Here is a 14,338-nt window from a genome sequence, read left to right as displayed (position 1 = left end):
TTTAGTCTTTTTTTTTTTAAAGTTAAAAAGCCTCTCTCTTTACTTCCTCGCTTTGTAAAAAAGCTTTTTTTTTTTTTTCTTAACTTTCTATACATTCAGCAATCTTCAAGATGTGTCATCACGTTTCGGTTTTGCAATGCCGTGGATATATCTGTGTACATAGGTTTGTGGTTGGAACTTAAAGTAGCGGGTTCAAAAATAGATAGCGTTACAGGTCCCCACGTGTTGCTACAACTGTTTAAATAACGCACCTGTAATTTGCCTTTTCATTTTTAGCATCCTGACAAATTTTTACACTTATAACTTAAAAGTCTGTTTCAAGGCTCTTTTCAAAATGTCCGCTCTAGTGCACTGAGAGTGTAAGGATTATTGCCCACCTTGTCAAACAGGTAACACAGCAAGAACGATCCATGATGTGGTACGGAATAGAAAAGCCAGAGCACTTGTTATGTTTTTTTTAATCACTCTACCTGCAGTGATTTAGAGGACCGATCTCAAATCCCAGTGCACTAGAGCAGACATTTTGAAATGAACTTTGAAACAGACTTTAAAGTTATAAGTGTGAAGAGTTGTCAGGATGTTAACAATGAAAATAAATGACAGGTGCATTATTTCAACAGTTGGGCACGTGTAACGCTGTATCTTTTCGGAACCCTGCTACTTACTCTCACACTGAGTTTCTAAGGTGGCAAATTAAATCAATTATATTTTTCTGGGACTAAAGCAATTCAGCTTTTAAAAAACCCATTCTAGAATCCTCTCTGGAATATGCAAGACAATGGATATTAGAAGACAAACTTGAAATTAGATCTTGAATCTTGATCGACAGTTTGAGTTTTGTACAGATGCTTGGGTGGATAACTTGTCTTTCTTTAAGAGGTTGAATGGGTCTGACATTGTACAGTTAGAGTGGAAGATTTTGGACCCAGTAATAACACTGTGTACAGTACTAATACTTCTGAACAGGGCAAAAATATATAAGTTGATCATTCTTCATATATATATATATATATATATATATATATATATATATATATATATATATATATATATATATATATATATATATATATATAATGTGGCAGAGTATGGGGAAGGAAAGGAAAATGTAGTCATGGGTTTAAAGGAGGATACAGGACTACATCCCCCAGAAGGACTAATTGGCTATTGAGCTACCTGCTATATGCACCTCTATATTGAGACCAGGCGCTCCTCGTTATTGGATCAATTAGCCCTGAGGCATTCTGGGGGATGTAGTTATTGATGCCTTCTTTAAACCCATGACTACATTTCCCATTTCCTTTCCTCCCACTACTCTGCAACATTATATATATATATATATATATATATATATATATATATATATATATATATATATATAATATATATAAATATACTAAAAAATGTACAAGTTTTTTTGACATGTTGAAATGTTTTTGACACACAATACACCAGATTGTTGGAGTTATGTCCTCTTAAATTTCTATGAGTGCAGCTCCCAATGAAGAATCAAACCAGATAAAAGGTACAACGTAAGTAGACAAACGTTTCTGCTCGTGCCTTTATCAGCAGAGCAGTAATAAACTACAAAGACATTTCAATCAGAACATTCTACACAGCCTGAAGTTGTTTCCTATAAGTCTTAGAATTATAATTGGGGTTTTCTTCCTTACAGAAAAAAAGGGCTAGAATTTCAAAGCTATTTTTTTTACAGTAAGGAAAACACACAACCAAAAAAGTTCCCAAACCAGAAATAAACAACAAAGACGGCTTAGGGACTTGTATATAGTAGGGTTTAAAGGTGGAAGAACATGAAAACAGGACCACATTTGTAATACTTAAGTTTGGCTCATTTTTGGGTCAGACGACATTGACAGCAGAAGACTTTTTTCAACTCATTCGCTTTTCTGCAGCTCTGGCCAAAAGTTTTGCATCAGCTAGAAATGTAGGATTGAGATATACCATATTACTTCAAATTAACATCGCCCTCGAATTAACGCCTCACTCAGATATCAGCTTTTTAATAAACGCCGCTCTCAATAAAGAAACGTAAAGGTAATTTTTTTTTAACCCCTGCTCAAAAAATAAAGAAACACGCAACTCTGCCTATGTACATGACATCCCCAAAGAGACTGCAACCTCAATCCAGCACGTGATACAAACTAATGTAAGCAAAATGTTATTGTATAGTACAGTCCTGACAGACAGCCCAGGATGAACTACTTACAGCACAGCAGTCCTTTATTTCCAGCAGAGTTCAGTGCCAACACAGGAGGGGATAAAACAAGGGCTGTCTGTTTACCTCATTGTCAGCTTGGATGGTGAAAACTTAAACTCAGAGGAACTTAAGAGCTTTGCCGGTCACTCTGACCACTATCTGAAAGCTGACTGAAGATATCTTCCTGTAGGGGGGTTAGTTGTTTTGTTTTTTATTCAATTGGAATTTTACTCAGTCCTGTACAATTAAATAAAAAAATAAAAAAAAAAACTTGCTTACTATCTATGAGAAGATCTAGTTTCGGTTTCTCTAACAGAGAAATTACAAACAACCAGGTAAATTACAGTGAGAAAAAAAAAAAATAACCGAGTAGGATATATTTTAGTTTTAACAGAAATCAGACCGATATTCAGAGGTAATATTTTTCGTTAAGAAAAACAACTCAACTACCGTTCTCTCACCTCTTCTTGTCCCGCCCCATACAAACCAATACACACTCCTGATTCGCTGGTACAGTACTCCCCTGACCCCCCAACTCCCACCTCTCATTAACTGTCAGTAAATGTACTGTATTCAAGCCCCAAAAACAAACAAGAGTATAGTGCTGCAGATCGGAGCCTCTCACGGCGCAGTTTCTAAAATGCCTTAAATCATTTAATAAAATATTGCAGCGTTTTGTAAAGTATTATTAATAAAGGCTGCCTTTGTATAATCGCTACCCTCGTCTAAGGGCCGCAGTCATTTTGATCAATTTAAAATAAATGCCGCGGCGCCAAATTGAATACGGTACTTTTTAAAAAAGTATATATGAACATAATTTAGATCTTTTATTTAACATCATGTAATCAAAGCAACTACAAAATGATATTGCTATAAAAAGCCTATCGGAAGTAGTAGTACAGTATTTCAATTAGATTTAAAAATGTCACATTTTTGTCAGTTTAAAGGATATGGAAAACTACAAAGCGGTATGTAATTGAACTTGTCAACGTATTATTATTCAGCAGGTTTCATTTGACTTTATGAAGCAAAATTAGTTAACTCTACAGGGTGAAGCAAAACTTTTGGCCACAGCTGTACATTACCTAAACCCAAGGTATTACCATCTATACAGTTCTTGTATGAGACATGCTGCAATGTAGTACGTAACAACGTTGAATGAATGTAGCCAGTAAATATCCATCCTGTAACTGAAAAGGTTATATATATAATTTTTTTTGAGGATCGTTTCTATGGTTACAAACGATAAGGTCTGGATTTCGATTTAGAACTACGTGCTCAAAGCACGGAAAAATCCTTTAGCTGCCAAAGCCTCCTTGAAGGTGACTGTGAGAGAGTTAATGGTGACATCAGTGACTGTGACCTCACCCGGTGACATCGCAGGACTCCACCCACTCCCAGGCCCCGCTCCATCTGAGAAAGAGGAGAGGGGATAGATCTGGTTATACCGGCAGCTAAAATGAAATCACCACCATTAGTAGGGCTGTATTTCCATCACGGTTAAAATTGGCTTATTTTACAGTCTAAAAATGTATATTTCAAGATATTTCATGATGAAACATAATATTTATTATTAAATAAAATAGCGTCGTCACATTCAAAATTGATAGTTTTCCCTAGTTATTATACAGCAAATGATTTAAGTGGCATGAAGACAACAGCCTAATAATCAAAAAATTTCAGCCAACGAAACCGTTACAAACCATTGAGGATCTGCGTTCTCTGAGTCGGCACGCTACTCCCAGTCATCTCCCAGTCCTCTCCCAGTCCCTCCCCAGTCGGGGCGTGCCGGTAGTCCACCGGGGGGTGTAGTGGGGCCAGTCGGACGAAAGCAGACACTTTGCTCTTGTACTCCCTGGTGTCCAGCTTCTTGAACACACTGGGGCTCGTGTCTCCCTCCTCTTCCTGGGGTGGCCTCTCTCCCTGGCCCTCCTCTCCCAGGGAGCGTGTGAGTGACAGGCGGATTCTGGGGACTGGCTGTTCTGGAAGCTTGTGTGCACTGCGCAGATCCATCCCATAAAGTCTCTACAGGACAGCATAGTTATTATTATTATTATTATTAGTCATTTAGCAGAAACTTTTATCGAAATCTGCTGCAAAGCCACTTCCAATAGGACCTTGTTTGTTTTACGTCTCATCAGAAGGACGGGACACAAGGAGGTTAAGTGACTTGCTCAGGGTCACACACACAGACACAGAGTGAGTCAGTGGCTGCTGCAGAGCCACTTCCAATAGGACCTTGTTTGTTTTATGTCTCATCCGAAGGACAGAACACAAGGAGGTTAAGTGACTTGCTAAGGGTCTCACACACACAGACACAGAGTGAGTCAGTGTCTGCTGCAGAGTCACTTCCAATAAGACCCCATTTGTTTTACGTCTCATCCGAAGGACGGAGCACAAGGAGGTTAAGTGACTTGCTCATGGTCACACATATTTAGTCAGTGGTTGACCCCGGATCTGGACCTCCTCGTAACAAGCTGTTTACTAGTATTCTGTATTCTATTTACTAAAAGATTCGAAAACCTGTTGAGATAAAATCCTTGTTTGCAAGGGTGACCAACGTGAAACAGCTTTGTATACAAGGCAGCAGTGTGGAGTAGTGGTTAGGGCTCTGGACTCTTGACTGGAGGGTCGTGGGTTCAATCCCAGGTGGGGGACACTGCTGCTGTACCCTTGAGCAAGGTACTTTACCTAGATTGCTCCAGTAAAAACCCAACTGTATAAATTGGTAATTGTATGTAAAAATAATGTGTAAAAAATAATGTGATATCTTGTAACAATTGTAAGTCGCCCTGGATAAGGGCGTTTGCTAAGAAATAAATAAATATCCCCTTATAAAAGTTTGCCATGGTATTTTGGCCCAGTTATCCTTTACAATGCTTTAGCTTTCACTGTGCTTTATTATACTTTGCTAAGATTTTACTATGGGAAACTTTTAGAAGGGTTAGTTTACCCTGTTTTTTTAATATGCTTTACCATACATCTGTGTGTGTTGATTTTTGAACATTGGAATCAGGTGTGGTGTTCTATGCACGGGATGACATCTCTACACAGGAGAAGAGGTACTGGAATTCTGGCAAATACTTCTGGCTAATCCTGCAGTCCATTCTCTGGAAGAAGTTTAATTGGTCACACACATGCCTACAGAGGGCGCTGTGGTTTCAGGATGTGTTTCTTGGTTTACCTGCAGAAGGAGTCCTTTGGGTTTGGTGCCCCTCTTGCGATGCCCCATCACTCTCTCTCTCTGTTCCCTGTGGGGAAGAAAATCCAACTGGTCACCAACTTCAATCCTGTTAAACTGTGTATTTGAAATGATCAATATGGACGGCTAGAACTGTTAACCCATAGGAATACAACACAGTAGTAATGTTACTGCAATAAATAGTCATTTTTTTATACTGGATACTGTGAGTAGTATTGCAGGAATTATTATTTTACCGTGTTTTATTATAAATGTATAAACCCGTTCTCAATATCGCTCTCTGAAAACAATAGCAGATCTACACATTACAACAAACTAAAATCAAGGGTGTTATACGGGCAAATGATTTACCAGGAATCTATTTTAAACAAAGATATTTATTAAACAGGTAATCATAAAATATACATTCACAAATCTCAATAAAACAATTCCATGTACTGTCAATATTATTACGCCAAACAAATAGAAACCCAGGCATTAGGCGAAGCCTAGTTTCTCAAACAAAAAAGATACATTTCATACAACAGGTCAAAACAAATAACAATAGCATCATACTGTGGTAATAAGTCAAAACAACTTCTACAGATGTTCCTGCAAGGGATTCGGTTATAACCGCTTAGCTATAAAAACTGTAAGTTGCATGCAATTAATTAATTAGTAATTTTAGCAGAAGCTTTTATCCAAAGCAACTTGCAGAGACTAGAGGGTGAACTATGCATCACAACTGCTGCTGCAGAGTCACTTACAGTAGGATCTCGGTTTTACTTCTCATCCAAAGGACTGAGCACAAGGAGGTTAAGTGACTTGCCAGTAGTCAGTAGCTGGGATTGAACTGGCAACCTCCTGGTAGCAAGCATATTTCTTTAACCACCGGACCACCAAGCCTTTCCAATTACGATGGAAACTCCTTCATAGTTTACCATACACAGAACAAGAAATAAACATTTAGGATTGTGTTCTTTAAACACAGCAGTGCTCCATTAGTGATATCTGATTCCGTACTGGCTTAAGATATTTTCTAGTACTGCAGGAGACACAGTATGACTTACATAGACCATTCTCTAAAATGACTTCACAATGAAAACCACAAGCTACCAAAATTACAATATGAACTCTATTTATACAGTAAGATACCCGTTATCTAATCACATATAAGCATCTATATCTTGGATTTACCTCTGTTCTTAGGTAAACCTGATAAGCATTACCATTATACTTGCGTGTGTAGAACGGTCGCATAGTTCCGTTCAGATAAGTACGTTTATTTATTTATATAGCGCCTTTCATACAACAGAATCTCAAAGCGCTTTACAAGTCAATAAAAACAAAAATATACAATAAAATTAATTAAAACAATTTTAAAAAAATACATGAAAATGTTATAGTACAATAAAACAAAACACCAAAAAAAAAAAATCGATATTAGTAGAGAAATAAAAAGAAAAGAACGCTTAACATTTTGTATAAAGTGCTAGTCTAAAAAAGTTAAGTGACTCTGCATCTCTAAGGTCAGATGGTAGTTTATTCCATAATCGGATCACTGTAACTGGAAGATCTTTCTCCTTTCCTTTTTGTGTTAATCTTTGGGAGGGACAGAAGAGCAGAAAAAGCCGACCATAAAGCATGTCTAGGTAGATACAGGGACAAAAGCTCTTTTAGATAATCAGGTGCCAGGCCATGAAGTGTTTTTTATAAGTAGGATCATATAATCAACTCTCTATCTTACTGGAAGCCAGCATGGGAGTTATGTGGTCACAATTTTTAAATAAGCTGTAAACGTCAAAAGGCATGGTCTGGTAACCCAGCAAAAACAGCATTGTAGTAATCGAGTCCAGATGAGACAAAAGCATGAATTAGCTTCTCAGAATCCGGCAATGAAAGACAAGACCTAATCTTAGCAATATTTCGTAGGTTTACAAAAAGACACTTTGGTGACAAGCGCCGAGCCGTGTTTCAGGTAAACAGAACATGTCAAGGTTGTGATCTGTAATAAAAATCATTCATTAAAAAAGATTTGTTTCATAGATATCTAATATTTAATAACGCTAAACATGGATTAGTATCTGCAGCTGGCAATGTTGGAGCAGGGTTAAAATTTTGGAGATTATTAAGGGAATCCCCTTAAGATTTGCATACAGGCACAGAACAGGATTGTATAACTTCTATTTTTTTAAGCAAATCAGTCTCAACTGTATTTTTCCCCCCTCCCCCTCTAGTTTAAATTATTAGCTAAATGACGTTCAATATTTTTCTATCAATCTACTTGACCCCAGTTTATTTAGGTGCAGCCCATCTTTTAAATAATGCCCAGAGGTTCCCCAGAAAGAGTCCCAATTATATATAAAACCAATACCTTCTTGTGTACACCAACCAGCTAACCACTTGTTTATTGATCATATTCTGCTGTAAATGTCATTGCCTTTACCAACAACTGGTAATGTGCTTGATAAAAAGAGGTTTGCCTCCCAGTTTTTTAATACAACACTCTTACTTTCTTCTGTGTCACTGTCACCACTTTTTAAAACCTGAAACCTATTTGTATCCATAAGATTTGCCCTTCCGTTTTTTTGTTCCTGGCAGTAACCCAATTTCTTTCCAATGTTTTTTCATACAGTTCATGTCCTAATTCTGTATTAGTATGAGGAAGACCAGCCTCCTCCAGAAAGTCATTACACATGCCATCGGTTTGAGTGGACCCATTCATAGAATTCAATTACAGTCTCTTGTGGTCTCCCCTACTGAGTCCAGAAAAGTCCACTGATTAAAACTACTGTCAATAAATAGTTCATTGAAACTGATTGTTCTGAGTGTATCAATTTGTTTTTCAAGAAATATATTTTTACACCAATACATTAATACACTTTTCTCAAATAAAATGATCCTTAAAACAAGAAACACTGACAACTACTTATATACATTTCACAAAAATCACAAAGCACGGCTCTCGTTTCACCTTCCATCTTTCAATAGGTAAAAAAAAGTTTGTCCGGCAAATACAGTTTCAAGCAGTCGTGTCTTTAGTTGAAGTGTTGGCGATGCAGTTTAGTTGATTTGAGTCACTGTGCTTTCCTGTTGGAGCTGGAACAAACAAACACTGGTGCAGTGAGTGGAGTGCAGGCCTCAGTCACTGCGCTTTCCTGTTGGAGCTAGAACAAACAAACACTGGTGCAGTGAGTAGAGTGCAGGCCTCAGTCACTGCGCTTTCCTGTTGGAGCTGGAACAAACAAACACTGGTGCAGGTGAGTGGAGCGCAGGCCTCAGTCACTGCGCTTTCCTGTTGGAGCTGGAACAAACAAACACTGGTGCAGTGAGTGGAGTGCAGGCCTCAGTCACTGCGCTTTTTCGGTTTGACAAAGCAGTGTGATTCCAGGAGCCTTGGAACACCTACTTGACAGCTTTGCAGCCGTTTTGAAGAGACCTCTTGAGTATTGGTACACCTTATTACAACTTGGCAGTCATCTTGAAGGGACAACAATCGTCTTGCTAAAACTTGTTCTTAAGGGATTTTCTGAACAAAAAGAGGCCAGAGAGTGTTTGTGATTGGCTGGTCACATCAGAGCCTAGACTCTGAAGGGAAGGTCTCAAGCATTAATTCCTGTGTCGGCTAGACTGAGTAGGTTACCTGATTAATTGGTGATAACCCGTGTCTCTGCATGTGCATACTGAGTAATGCATCTTGATTAACTGGTGACAGCCAGTGTCTTCGAATTTGTAGACTTAAACTCATTAGTGAGAATACCCATCTGTTTGCAATAGGACCTACAATACACATCAGGGGTAGGACCAGTTACACCATGTATTATTATTTGAATGGTACCGATAAACTGTACAATGTGAATGTCTTTGTATAACTTACTATATTTGTTCTGCCCAGTGTAGGCAAGGCACACACTACAGACACAGTAGCGGATCGAACGAAGGGATCAAACAAAGTCATTCCTGATGGTAATTTAATTTAAACTTTAAAACTCTGCTGCTGCTTCCTGGCATCCGTAGGTCACACTCACTCCAGTGGTCCAGCAGCAATCAGACCTACAGCACAGGATACAGCTGCTTATCTACAGTGTTGTATTTGAAATATGTGCATATCTGTGCTTTACCATACCTCTTTGTGCTTTACAACTATGCTTTAGAGTTCGCTGTGCTTTATTACACTTTGCTGTGCTTTTAATACGGGCCACTTTTATAAGGGTTTGCACAGCTTTATAATCCCTGTAATATAGGACTCACTGCTACTTACTTCTCCTCATAAGCGAGAACAAGGCGAGGGTCCAGTATGTGTTCCTCGGGCTCCCAGGTACTGTACCTGCCAAAAAACAAGAGGGACGTGACATAACGGGACAGATATCGAAAACAGGGCATGTTTGTAGTGCTTGGGGTGGGGAACTTGTCTGTTTTAACTTTGTTTGCAGGGATGGAAATAAGACTCCCGTTGGATAGCAGTTTGATCAATTCCTGGTTTTACTAGCCCTATTTTGTATATATTTTATATATTATTATTATTATTATTATCATTTATTTCTTAGCCGACGCCCTTATCCAGGGCGACTTACAATTGTTACAAGATACCACATTATTTTTTACATACAATTACCCATTTATACAGTTGGGTTTTTACTGGAGCAATGTAGGTAAAGTACCTTGCTCAAGGGTACAGCAGCAGTGTCCCCCACCTGGGATTGAACCCACGACCCTCCGGTCAAGAGTCCAGAGCCCTAACCACTACTCCAAACTGCTGCCCATATAATATAATATATGGATTCCACGACTTTGAATATATTGACAGCAATTTTCTTTTCTTGGTCGTCTCTGGCTTCTGGTGAGGGGATTTCAAAGCGGGCAGACGTTTTCAGTGTTTGGGATGTTTTAGATATAAACGACAGACAGCAGTTTAAAAGATGTACAGAAAATTCCAAGACAAGCAGCCAGGAAAGTCACAAATAGGCAAAGTGTCATCACAACGCTTAATTATGGCTTTTTGATGTACCACTGCTTAATTATGATTTGTTCTTATTTTAGTTGCAATGTGTACTTATTCATATATTACACAGCAATAATTTTGTTTTTGTGTGACACTATATGTGAAATAAATGCCCAACCATTGATGAAATGTGTAAAGTGCTCCAGAAAGAGCGACAGACATTTGCACACATCGGCAGAAAAATGACTTACTTGGGCGGCCACCCTTTCCACTTCAGAAGATATTCAACATGACCCTGTGAGAGAGAAAGAGACAGATCTTTAAAAGAGGGCCAGTGAGTTACTTACTTCAAATGACAGCGTCCCACAATCACGTTCAGTGTGCTTTATATCACTAGTTTATCTTAATACGAGTTGACAGTCCAGTTTGTTTACATCACCCAAAGGAAGGTGGTTTCCGCTGCAGGGACAACCCCCCCCCCCCCCCAAATTCTACTTGTCACTACATGTGTGTAGTGTGGAGTAGTGGTTAGGGCTCTGGACTCTTGACCGGAGGGTCGTGGGTTCAATCCCCGTGGAGGACACTGCTGCTGTACCCTTGAGCAAGGTACTTTACCTAGATTGCTCCAGTAAAAACCCAACTGTATAAATGGGTAATTGTATGTAAAAATAATGTGTAAAAAATAATGTAATTAAATTTAAAAAATAATGTGATATCTTGTAACAATTGTAAGTCGCCCTGGATAAGGGCGTCTGCTAAGAAATAAATAATAATAATGTGTGTCACTCTGTGAGCCCAATAGAAGAGAATAGAACAGAATTGAATAGGATAGTATAGGATAGAATAGAATAGGCATGATCTTGCTATTATTTTCAGCAGTAGTTAGTATCAGAGGTTAGAAATTACATAATCAAGCTTAGTTATACTCCTGGAAGAAACACATACACCAGTAATTTAGATTGTTATTTATAGTGATAACTTTTAACAGTAACCGCAGCAGTGTGGAGTAGTGGTTAGGGCTCTGGACTCTTGACCGGAGGGTTGTGGGTTCAATCCCCAGTGGGGGACACTGCTGCTGTACCCTTGAGCAAGGTACTTTACCTAGATTGCTCCAGTAAAAACCCAACTGTATAAATGGGTAATTGTATGTAAAATAATGTGAAATAATGTATAATGTGATATCTTGTAACAATTGTAAGTCGCCCTGGATAAGGGCGTCTGCTAAGAAATAAATAATAATAATAACCGCAGGCCCACAATTCTGTATTTTCAAATGAAATTAAAAAGTAGAAATATGAAGATAGTAACCGGGAGTTCTTCTTCATGCATGTCAGTGTTGGTAGGATAAGTGGATGCCTCATACCAGAGGTTTTTAAAATTCTCAAGTTTGTTGAGATTGCTTCTAGGTTTATATTATCTAACAATGCATTCTTTCATAGTTGTAAAGAACCTTTATCCAGGGCAGTACAGGATTACAATACAAGATTTATATTTAAATACAGTGTAGTTTATAATAAGTGCAAATACATAACTCATATATGTATTGTATTGTCTTTGAAATGAATAACAACCTAATTCAGTCTTTGTCGGCGTAGTTTTAAATCGCGAGGCGAGTCTGCACCTCGCTCTGTTTATTATCATTAATTATGACGTCAGACAGGGGCTGGACTGTTATGAGAGCAATTGTTGTTGTGATGTTATACCCAATGGAGGCGCGGGGGGAGGGGTGAGTAGCATAACAGTGACCATAATAATAAAGACCTGTTGCGTACTATTACATAAGGGCCGAGATACTGGAGACTGAGTAGTCATTGCATGCAGGAATACAAATATTATCATTGTATCGAAAGACCACGTGTATTGAAAATCTATAGTCGCATGTTACTAAGATACCTGACCAGTATCAACGCATGTCAAAATACTGTATACAAAACTGTATTATAGCATGTTTGAAGATTATATAATGCATAACAATATATACTATATGCATATTAACCCAATCAAAACGAATATGCATTATCCACAGTAGATTAAAAATGAGATATATATATACTGCAGTATACGTTTTCAATTAATATATATAAAATGAACATCGCTAAACACGTCATATGAACTGCATAAATCATGCTGACATTTAAATAGGACTGAAACTGATAGTTTGTGATGCAAACCTATATAGATTGACAGGTCAATCACATGTGCGCAGCAACCCTAAACGAACTACGACTACTACAATACACTTCTGTCAATATATTGAAATGCATGTTAATTGTATTGAGATGCACACTGTGTAATTTAAAGACGCAGGTATATACTGACACGGTGTCCTGTGATGACAGGCCCCCTCCCATCCGTACCCACCTTCCTTATTCGCTTTTTGGTAATCGATTCAACAGCAAAAACTTGCTCTCCTATGGCAGAAAGCTCCATCCAATGCAATTTCCACAGCTCCTCCGCGGCAGTTTCGATGCAAATTGACAGCCTCTCTTGTTACACCTCTCGTGTTGTCTTGTATTTTATTTTGTCACGTTGTTATTCCCAGAGTTACACAATAACAATATCTCGCGTCACGGTGCCTTTTTCTTTCTGGAGTGACTTTTCAAATCTGCGACACATCTGCACTGCCTGGCGCGTACCCGTCTCAAACGCGGACACGACCGACAGGGACATTTTACAGAATGTTCTGTGCGCTGTCGGCCACGAGCGCGCACAGAGGGGGGGGGGGGGGGGGGGGGTCAGCAGGGAGGACGCGCACGCACACACGAACGGCAGGCACCACAGTCACAACTGAAATACACTTGCACAAAAATGGCCTTCTGTTTTTGAGACAGTTCAACAGGATGGTATCAAAACTGATACGGGGCAATTCACATCGCTGTAATTTAACCATTGCATGCCCAAATCAAATCCAGGCCTGGACAGTAGAAGAGGAACTGATAATGCTGCTTATCTTGTGATTGATCTAGATCACAATCCAAGATAAAAATAATAATAAAAAAGCTTATGAATAACATGCAATGATTTCCCTTGAAATGGCTTGGTGGTCCAATGGTTTAAAAAAAGGCACGTGCTACCAGGAGTGTTCCCAGTTCAAATCCCGGCTCAGCCACTGACTCAGTGTGTGTGACCCTGAGCAAGTCACTTAACCTCCTTGTGTTCTGTCCTTTGGATGAGAAGTAAAACCAAGGTCCTATTGTAAGTGACTATGCAGCAGCAGCAGCTGTTGATGATGCATAGTTCACCCTCTAGTCTAAGTTGCTTTGGATAAAAGCTTCCGCTAACATGACTAATTCATAATAACAGCTTAATAGGAGGATGCCCTCTATTACGTGTTCAAAACTACTTCAAATGGTTTTAAAGCTATTTTTTAATATTTCATGAAAGGCTTAACCTAGTGTAGTACCAGATGACGTTTGAAATGAAATCCATGCTTGCTGTAACGTTTGTTTCTTTCAAATCTGCACATTTGAGACCTGTGTAGCAAATGGAAGTACAAAAACAGGTGAGATTTAATACTCTCTGGCCGGCCTCCCTCTGTGGTGATGGAGCAGAGAGAGAGAGAGAGAGAGAGAGAGTCCTGTCTTACGAAAGCATATAGAACATGTGGGTAGCTGTTAAAAGCTGGTTTTGCAGGTTATGGTAAAACACCTTTTTTTTTTTTTTTTTTATTTCCGTCGATGATAGAAACAACCCCAAAGTGTTTTTCAATCAGTTTAGTCATGTTATTAATTGTAGTTTCTTATAGATCGTGAGTGAGCTTTATTCAGGGGGTCTTTACACCAAATGCAATTGGCATCACTTTTTGTTGAAGCAAAATCAAAATGTTAATCTGAAGAATAAGGATCACTTAAGAATTTGAAAGTTGTTTTTTGCTTGAACTCAAAATGGCCAGTGCTCTAGAAACAACTACTCAATTGGTAGCTGACTCAAGTCTTTAGTATGGCCCCGTATCATTTTTGAATTACCCATTTTAATATAAAACACTGAAACCATGTCA

At 38.6% G+C, this 14,338-nt stretch overlaps 1 protein-coding gene across 1 annotated transcript; it reads right to left on the bottom strand.

The window, feature by feature from the left end:
* Nucleotides 1-13,027, bottom strand: LOC117433179 (chromobox protein homolog 7). Its single transcript, XM_034055241.2, has 6 exons — nt 12,703-13,027; nt 10,593-10,636; nt 9,661-9,726; nt 5,403-5,469; nt 3,922-4,243; nt 1-3,631 (listed from the first exon to the last, which is right to left on the bottom strand). The coding sequence occupies exons 1-6, from the start codon at nt 12,769-12,771 to the stop codon at nt 3,489-3,491; spliced, it is 711 nt and encodes a 236-aa protein (XP_033911132.1). The 5' UTR covers nt 12,772-13,027; the 3' UTR covers nt 1-3,488.
* Nucleotides 13,028-14,338: the final 1,311 nt, after the last annotated feature.

This window comes from Acipenser ruthenus, chromosome 52 (genome assembly GCF_902713425.1).
Source record: "Acipenser ruthenus chromosome 52, fAciRut3.2 maternal haplotype, whole genome shotgun sequence".
NCBI classification, from domain to species: Eukaryota; Metazoa; Chordata; class Actinopteri; order Acipenseriformes; family Acipenseridae; genus Acipenser; species Acipenser ruthenus.
This window is presented reverse-complemented; position numbering and strand designations above follow the sequence as displayed.